Genomic DNA, 9732 nt, shown 5'->3' on the forward strand with positions numbered 1-9732 from the left:
CCACAAATGATGTTTTGAGTATCCAAATGGCCCTTGACAGAAAAAAAGGTTCCCCACCCCTGACTTAGAACCACACCTGACATAGTATAATGAGTCCTTATTAAGTGTATATTGACTACATGTATTGCCTCATTGTTACCTCCAGCTGGTCATGTGACCATTTGCTCAGTAGTTGTCCTCTCTCTATTCCCAGCAAGGCAGGAAAGAGTAGGACAGTGAAATTCACATTCATCATCGGTGCTGCTTCTTAGTAAATCTGCATTTGATGTGCTAGCTAAGTACAATGTCAGAGTTTATTATAGTCTTTAGATTCTGGCCTTGAACTCCTGAGAACTTACCCTCGTGGATATTGTGTGTGTTATCTTGTAGCACGGCCACCTCCGCTAGATCTGAGAAACCTCTCTACCATCCGGGAACATGCCTCTCTAACCCGGACCCACACTGTTCCTTGGTAAGTCTCTGATTGCTCAAAGGGGCCTCACTCAGCACAGACACTCCCCGTCTTAGTGTTAGGCCTCTTCCATTGAATGTAGTTGGAGCCCACTTGATGTACCTCAAGCAAAAAAAGAGATGTGGTTCCTAATCACAAGCCAGAAGTGACTGTAGGTCACAATGGAAGGAATATAACAGCATCTCAAGATACTGGAATCAGGAAGGAGACTGCTGTCGGGAACCCGAGGAATCTCTCTCCATCTCTCACGTTTACTTCTCTCTTCACATTTGCTCGTTCCTCTTTCTTTGGAGAACTCTTCTTTGTTGCACAATCCTCATGGCCACAAATAGCTGCACTGTACATCCGGGCCTTATTTGCATGCTCCAAGTCCAGTATCAGCAAAGATAAGCTTTTTTCTTTTTAAATATATGTTTATTGGTTTCAGAGAGGAAGAGAGAGGGAAAAAGAGAGATACATCAATGATGAGAGAGAATCATGGATCGGTTGCCTCCTGCACGCCCCACACTGGGGATCAAGCCTGCCACCCGGGCATGTGCCCTGACCGGGAATCGAAACGTGACCTCCTGGTTCATAGGTCGACGCTCAACCACTGAACCACACTGACCGGACTCCTGGTTATTTTGAATGGAAATAAGAGAGCCCCAAAGGAGTAGTGGGTTTTTTTCCTAAATGATCTGATGCCTTGGTCTGTTTCTAGAAAGCTCATGAGCTGTGTCACGAGGAGGGCCTGGACAAAAAGTAGCCTTTGAGAATTGGGAGTCATTTGCCCCAGAGTAGGACAGAAGCTGCTGGGCAGTCTCTACTGCTTTAAGAATTGCTTTGGCCGGAAGGAAGTTGTATCTGGAAGGGGAGGGCTGAAACCCCACAGGGGCCATGTCAGTTCCTGGCTGGTTTTCAGAGCAGCTGTAAGACATTGCTTTGACCTCATCTATATTTTTGTTCTTAGCAATCGGACCAGCTTTCTCTCTCCAGGAAGAAACGGTATTAATTCTGCAAGATTTTTTGCCAATTCTGTTTCCAGAGAAGAGGAAGAAAGCTACATCCAGATGGTAATCCTATATTTTTCATACTCTTCTTATTCTTCACTCCAATCTATATTCTTACGAGTGCGTTAGAAAGAAAACATACACTTCAGAAAGCCCCATATAATCTTCATACAGTCCCTTGGTTGTAATAGGTTGCAGTATTTTCTAGGCTGCGAACAAGTCGATTGGAAGGTGGCATTTTTCCCTGCGATATTCAGTTCCTTGTACCATTTTGAGGCCACCGTATTTCAAGAGTGCCCAGGGTTTAGGCATGTGTAATGGGAAAATGGCAATGTCGGTCATTCTTTTCACCAGGGTTGTGATATCCTGTTTGACCCCACTAGGTTGGTAATTCCCTGGATATCCAGAATCTAAGCTGTGCAAACTCCCGCATTGGATGGTTGCCTCCACCTGACTGCCCCTCAACCTTCCAAAGGATGAATCACTTCGAGTCCCATTGAGCAGGGTTGCCCTGGGGTTTTGGATGTGTCTTACTCTCCGGAGACTCCTGTTATAGAGTCTTTCTGTAGACCTGAGTAGATAGAGATGTCTTTTTTTAAATATATTTTATTTATTTGAGAGAAAGAGAGAAGGAGAGAGAGGGATAGAAATATCAGTGATGAGAGAGAATCATCGATAGGCTGCCTCCTGCACTCCCTCCACTGGGGATCGAGTCCGCAACCCAGGCATGTGCCCTGACCGGGAATTGAACCATGACCTCCTGGTTCATAGGTCGACGCTCAACCACTAAGCCACGCTAGCCAGGGCTAGAGGCCTGACATTTCTGTCCTTTGATGAACCATTTACAGTTCCAACCTCTCCCTCCTGCCCTCTCATATCCCTTCTATTATCTTTAGCTTGGATTCTATTTAAGAGGATGGGTTTTGAAGAGAGGAAGGGGCTTTTAGCACCTCTGACAATTATCAGGCCCTTTACCCGGAACTGTGCCCATTCCACAATTTAAAAAGATTAACCAAAGAACATATGCGTATATGCGCAGCCCATAGACACAATAGTGTAGGGAAGGCCTGGGACGGGGCGGGGCCTGGGTGGTGGGGGGAAGAGGTGGGAGGAAATAGGGGAACACCTGTAATACTGTCGACAATCAATAAATTTTAAAAATAAAGTAAAATCTAGGAACTCTAGAAATAATTCTCTAGTAAGAATCTCTGAACTATGAAATTTTGAAAAGGGATCTTGGACAATGTTCAAGGCAATGTGACTTTATATACTTTTAAGAATATATATATTTTATTGATCTCAGAGAGGAAGGGAGAGGGAGAGAGAGATAGAAACATCAATGATAAGAGAGGATCATTGATTGCCTGCCTCCTGCACGCCCCCTACTGGGGATGGAGCTCGCAACCCACGTATGTGCCCTGACCAGGAGTCAAACTGGGAATCGAACCGTGACCTCCTGGTTCATAGTTCGATGCTCAACCACTGAACTATGCCAGCCAGGCGCTTTATATACTTTTGAGAAGATAGTTCTGCCCTCCTATACATGAGGATAATAGGCAATTCAGAATCTGGAAACAGTAATCTCCAGTGAAGCAGTAATTAAAGGCTTTATTTTGCCTTTCTGTTTGATAAAAATTGCACTGTGAGTGCACTTAACCGTATGCAGATGGAAAGTGACTCATATACAAATGTGCTGTGATCTTCCCAATGTTTTTCACACTTAGTAATGGCCCTTGGGAAACTTGTAGAAGAAAACACTCTTATAAAGAAAGGATGCTGGACCAGCTGTGCTCTGTCTCCAGAGAACAGAAAAGGGAAGTGAATCTATAACAAAATAGAAGCAAGTGCATAGGCATTCCAGGCACTAGCAGTTCATTTCTGGTCTTTGAGTTTGTGAGAAAGACCAGTGAGCCCCTGGTAACCTCTATTCTACTTTCTGTCTTTGTACATTTGCCTATTCTAGGTACCTCATATAAGTGGAATTACACAATATTGTCCTTTAGTGTCTGCCTTCTTTCATTTAATGTATTTTCAAGACCCATCCCTACTGCAGCATGTATCAGAATTTCAGTTTTTAGGGCTAATAATCCATTATATGCACCCACCACTTATTGTCTATCTATTCATCTGTTGGTAGACAATTGGGTTGTTTCTACCGGTTGGCTATTATGAATAACTAGAGGCTCAGTGCATGAAATTCTTGCATGGGTAGGGTCCCTAGGCCTGGCTGACAATCAGGGCCTGTTGGAGCCTTACTTCCCCGGCTGCCAGCTGGGCCTTCCTTTGTTTTGTGCCACCCCCTGGTTATCAGCACACATCATAGTGAGTAATTGAACTCCCAAGGGGACACTTTGCATATTAGCCTTTTATATATATAGATGCTGCTGTGAACATTGGTGTACAAGCATCTGTTTGGATCTCGGCTTTCGATTCTTTCAGATATATACCTAGAGGTGGAATTGCTGAATCCCATGATAATTTATGCATAATTTTGGGGGAACCACCAAACCGTTTTCCAGTGGCCAAACCATTTTATATTCCCAATAGCTATGCAAAATGGTTGCAATTTCTTTGCATCCTCACCAACACTTGTTATTCCCATTTTTTGTTTGTTGGTTTTGTATAATGGCCATCCTAATGTGTGTGATGTGTCTAATATGGGTTGCTTTGGCTAATGTTGTAATCTTAATAATTAAACCTTCCTACCCTCCAATCCATGAATATAGGTGTCTTTCCATTTATTTATGTGTGCTCAACTTTCTTTCAGCAATATTTTGTAGCTTTCAGTGTATAAGTCTGTCCCATTGGCTAAATGTATTCCTAAATATTTTATTCTTTCTGATACTATTGTAAATTAAGTGCTTTTCTTAATTTCCTTTTTAGATTGCTCATTGTTAGTGTATAGAAATGCATTCAAATTTATGGTGTTGATCTTGTATCCTTGCTGAGTTTATTATTATTTTGGGTGGAATCTTTAGAGTTTTCTAGATATAAGACCATGTTATCAGCAAACAGGTTACTTTGCTTCTTCTTTCCCAGTTTGGATGCCTTTCATTTCTTTTTCTTGCCTAACTGCTTTCCAATACTTCGTTGGATAGAAATTTTCCTGCAGGTGCACGAATGCTCATGGCACCGTTGCTTATAACTGGAAGCAACTCAAATGTCATTGGTAGTGAAACAGTTAAATCATGCAATGGAATCATCTATCCCAAGGAAAATGAATGAAATAGGGCCACTGCATCGACATGGGTGAATGCGAAGTATGCAATATGAAACCAAAATGGAAGCCACGAAGAATATATTCCATATGGTTGTATTGATAGAAGTTCAAAACAGGCAAAACTACCAGTAAATAATATGTGATTTAAGAATAGTACTTAAACACTCATAAAACCATATTTAAAAAGAAAAGGTGTGGGAAACACCAAATTCAAGATAGTGCTTAACCTCTTAGGGGGAGAGAAGGAGGTGTAAATGGGAATAGGCGCTTCATGGCTATTGGTACTATTCCATTTGTGAAGCTGGTGGTAAGTCCGTGGGTGAGTGTTACATCCATGTTATCATTGTATCATATAAAGTATCTTTAAGTGCATTTGGGGTTACTTTACTAGAACTTTAGTAAGTGTGGTTGATCTTTTCAGGATTTAATCTCTAAGGTATCGTGGGCCCATCAGATACATAAAACAAATTCTTCTTGGGGGAGATTCTGGCTGTTTTCTTTTCTAAAATTTATTTTTTTTGTTGATTTCAGAGAGGAAGGGAGAGGGAGAGAGAAAGAAACATCAAGGATGAGAGAGAATCATTGATTGGCTGCCTCCTGCACGCCCCCTACTGGGAATCTAACCATGATCTCCTGGTTCATCGGTTGATGTTCAAACCACTTAACGACACTGGTTGGGCCTGGCCAACTGTTTTCATGGTGAATAAAGGGATAGCTTCATGTGAAGACTGGATTGGCTATATATATATATTTTTTATTTCAAATGCCTCCTATCACTCTAACATGCAGGATGAGCTGCACAGGGCTCATCAGACTAGTCTGTTATGATCTGATGGCAGCTGCTCAAGTGAGGACACAGCTCACCCTCCTTCCCTTGGGCAGCCCAGCCAGACATTGTTAACCTGAGTCTGTGATGTTGGTTCCTAGGAGGAACACCGAACAGGCAACTCCCTGAGCGGTGGTTCTGTGATGTGGACAAAGAAATTCAGCCTGGATTACTTAGCCCTGGACTTTAATTCAGCATCACCAGCTCCTGTACAGCAGGTAGGAAGGACTTTATGTCTGAGAATTCCCAGATTTCATTTCTGTTTAGATTTTTCTGATAATTCAACCATGCGTGTTCTCTTTCAAAAGTTTTAAGCATACAGACATGTACAGTGAAGAATATTAAAATCAACCCTGATTCTGCCTCCCAGAAATCCTTCTGTATTTCCTCTAGGTTATGTTCTTTGGATGTATAGGCAGACCTGTATATATTTGTGTGTGTGTGTGTGTGTGTGTGTGTGTGTGTGTGTGTGTGTGTATTGATTTCAGAGAGGAAGGGAGAGGGGGATAGAAACATCAATGATGAGAGAGAATCATTGATTGGCTGCCTCTTGCATGCCCCCTACTGAGGATCGAGCCCACAACCCAGGCATGTGACCCTTCAGTCTGCTGGCCGATGCTCTATCCACTGAGCCAAACCAGCTAGTGCTAGGCAGACCTGGTGTTATTGCACTTCACTTTATTGTGCTCCACCGATGTTGTGTTTTAGGCAAGGCCTTTCACCAGCAAAAAGATTATAACCCACTTTATGGTGACACTCACTTTCTTGCAGTGTTTTGAAAATGAACCTGCAATATCTTCAAGGTCGGCCTGTATACATATACATGTTTGTAGTATTCGTACTCTTTAAAACTTGGACCATAAAGCTTATGGAAAAAAATTCTCTGGCAGAGATGAGGGTGAGGTAGAGGGCACTTCAGGCATTGGAAAGGTCTGCTTAGAAAAGGAGTCATGGTCTAGTGTGGCTAGGCTGTGGATTGGTGACAGGAGGTCTCAGTTGGAATTGGAATCCCTCAGTAAAGGGACTCAAAGGCCAGGTTAGACAGTTTCAACTCTTTTGGGTAGTATTCTAGTCTGTAATACGGGGATCAGAAAGTATAGCACATGCATTGATGCCTGTGGTGAGGATTAAATGAAAAGTATATATAAGCGACACTAGCCATTAACTAGTGTTGCCCGTGTAACTAGTGTGAACCATGGAATGAACGAATGGTAAGCAGTGGACAACTGAATATTTTCAATCAAGGGGTGGTCATAATCTAAACTGTGCTGAACAGTGTATTGTTTGATGAGAAAAGCAACCTTCCAAACAGGATATACAGTATGATTTGTGTGTGTATGTGTGTGTGTGTGTGTATAGGGGGGAAAAAAGCCTGTAAGACTTTCCTTTCCTTTTGCGGGATGAATTCTCATTTCTCCTTTACCTCTAATTTCATTCCAAAAACCTGAACTGATATTCCAGAAAAGCTGGTCAGAAAGGTGAGACCAATAAGTAGAAAAGATGCATTAGTCAGTTTTGGTAGGCTATTCAGTCAAGACAAACATCCCCCAAATCCCAGTGTCTTGCAAAAGAAAAGGCTTTTTCAGTTGTTGCTAATGGGACAATCCACTACTGGTATTCTGGGTCGTCTTCAATCCAGGGCCTAGGCAGAAGTAGCAACTCCAGCTGAGGCAAGCTGATCTCCTGGCAGGGAAAAGGAGAGACTGCAGAATCACAGGATGCCTCTTTTCCCTAGTAGGGGTGCAGAACCTTTTTTCCTCCAAGGGCCATTTGGATATTTATAACACCATTCTCGGGCCATACAAAATTATCACCTTGAAAATTATAGCCTGCTATATTTGGTCAAACATTTAATTATGCCTTGGCAGGGCCCGACCAAATGATTTCTTGGGCCTTATATGGCCCACGGCCCAGACATTCCCCACCCCTGCTCTACAGGATCAGCACGTGTCACTTGCACTCACATTATATTAGTCAAAGCAAGTCAAATGGCTAGAGCAGTGGTCGGCAAACTCATTAGTCAACAGAGCCAAATATCAACAGTACAACGATTGAAATTTCTTTTGAGAGCCAAATTTTTTAAACTTAAACTATATAGGTAGGTACATTGTTATTAGCTTAATTAGGGTACTCCTAAGGCTTAGGAAGAGCCACACTCAAGGGGCCAAAGAGCCGCATGTGGCTCAAGAGCCGCAGTTTGCCGACCATGGGGCTAGAGCAAAGTTGAAGGGAACAGAGGTGAAGAGCTAGTCATATGCATACACAAGATATAATAATGCTTCGGTAGAGAATGACCCAGAAAGAAGGGGCAGCAAATACAGTGGGGCCTTGACTTACGAGTTTAATTCGTTCAGAGACCGAGCTCGTTAAGGAGCTCGTTAACTCAAATTACTCTATCAACTCAATGCAAAAAATCGGCCAAGAGACAGCTGATATCTCAAAAAACTCGTTAGTCGGGACACTCGTAAGTCAAAGCCCCACTGTACTTAACACTGTAACATTCCGTGGAGGGACTGACCTTTCCTGAATATTTAATGGAATGGAATGAAAACCTTTTTGTTCTCCCCCTTCAGAAACTTCTCCTTTCAGAAGAGCAAAGAGTAGACTATGTCCAGGTGGATGAGCAGAAGACGCAAGCTCTCCAGAACACGAAGCAGGAGTGGACGGACGAGAGGCAGTCCAAAGTGTAAGCGCTGTGGGTTTGGACCGGTGTGACACAGGGAAGCGTGGGGCTGGGCTTTGAGTGTTTTCACTACAATCACACCGATGTTCAACAGGTCAAGATGCAGAGAGAACGTGTAATGCCCGTGGGCTTGGCAAGAACCCTTGGGAGAGAGGATCTGTGTACATTCGACGGGGAGAAGAAGGAAGCAGCGTCCTCCCAGAGGGGGCTGTGATGGAGTCCGGCCCCCACACCCACCACCACCTGCCGCAGAAGTTTCCTCCTCTGGCCACGCCGGCCCATGCCCAGAGCCTCAGGGGTGCTAAGAGCTGGCTCCACAGTCACAAGAGGCGCGGAGATGGAGGATTGCACGGCCATGGACTGGCATGGAGAAAACTTCATTCACTCAACAGGGTAGGAACAATAAAAACAAGACTCAAGAGACCATTTTCCGAGAGTTTGGTGACAAATCTCTCCAATGGAGGATCTGGAGTGCAGACCGAAGCCAGTATTCCTAACTGACAGGAAGACATCATTTGACTCCAATGCCTCTCTCCCATGCTTCCACTGAAATGATACATTTTCCCAGCAGAGAAGCCCCTGGAGGCCATCTTGTCCTAGCTCCCGAGGACGTGGCTGAAGAGATCAAGCCAGCAATGATGGGAGAATCTGCATTCCTTACTCCATAGACTCCAGCAGATAGATCATTGTTATTCCCCAAAGAAAGACAATTTAAGTGATGAGGCAAGGATTCCTGGGCTCTGTGGTGGCCATATCAGATGACACCAGTGGCTCTGAGGGGGTCATGGTTTAAGCAGCTACCTGTGGCCGGGTATTCCGTTGCTGTTGACCTGTTTCCGGCATGTTTTCACGTGCACCATTGCCTCTGCCCCCTAAAAGTCCCCGGAAGCTCAGGTTGGCGGAAATTGTTGCTCCCACTTGAAGAAAAGCAAACTGAGGACCAGAGGAGGGTGCACTTTGCCCATGATCACTCATGGAGCCAAGACACAGAGTCGGGTTTAAATAGAGCTGGCCAGGCTGCCCATTGCAGGTTCATTCTACCATCTCACACTGACTCTCTGAAATCAATATATATAGAGGATTTATATATATATAAATCAATATATGTATATATTGATTTCAGAGAGGAAAGAAGAGGGGGCAGAGAGATACAGAAGCATCAATGATGAGAGAGAATCATTGATAGGCTGCCTCCTGAATGCCCCCCACTGGGGATCGAGCCTGCAGCCTGGGCATGTGCCCTTGACCAGAATGGAACCTGGGACCCTTCAGTCTTCAGGCCGACGCTCTATCCACTGAGCCAAAGCAGCAAGGGCGACTCTGAGGATTTTGATGGAATTGATCAGTTTGGTCAAACTTGAGACAAGTGGGAAGCATGCACAGGACTTGAGATGAGTCATCATCTCCTCTCCCTTTCATAGGCTTTTGAGCAGGTGCTTTTATACTTGAAAGGTATGTGTGTCCAGCCAGGGTTTCAATGGGGAACTCTAAAATAAGCAGTAATTACCATGAGAAATACCTCCTGACTTTGACCAGTGCAAAATCCGTTCTTGGATTGCACGG

At 43.9% G+C, this 9732-nt stretch overlaps 1 protein-coding gene across 3 annotated transcripts in view; it reads left to right on the plus strand.

Moving 5' to 3' along the window:
• GAB3 (GRB2 associated binding protein 3) overlaps positions 1-9218 on the plus strand; it is a 77942-nt gene extending 68724 nt beyond the window's left edge. For 2 of the 3 annotated variants that reach the window (XM_059678911.1, XM_059678912.1), the window contains exons 7-11: positions 370-451; positions 1401-1503; positions 5588-5704; positions 8060-8172; positions 8264-9218. In XM_059678911.1, coding sequence (XP_059534894.1) covers positions 370-451; positions 1401-1503; positions 5588-5704; positions 8060-8172; positions 8264-8288 — 440 coding nt within the window. In that variant the 3' untranslated portion in view covers positions 8289-9218. Of the gene's footprint in view, positions 1-369; positions 452-1400; positions 1504-5587; positions 5705-8059; positions 8177-8263 lie in introns of those variants that run through there. The other variant, XM_059678913.1, reaches the window with a different exon arrangement.
• The last annotated feature ends 514 nt before the right edge of the window (positions 9219-9732 follow it).

The sequence above is a fragment of the Myotis daubentonii genome, chromosome X (assembly GCF_963259705.1).
Source record: "Myotis daubentonii chromosome X, mMyoDau2.1, whole genome shotgun sequence".
Lineage (NCBI taxonomy): Eukaryota > Metazoa > Chordata > Mammalia > Chiroptera > Vespertilionidae > Myotis > Myotis daubentonii.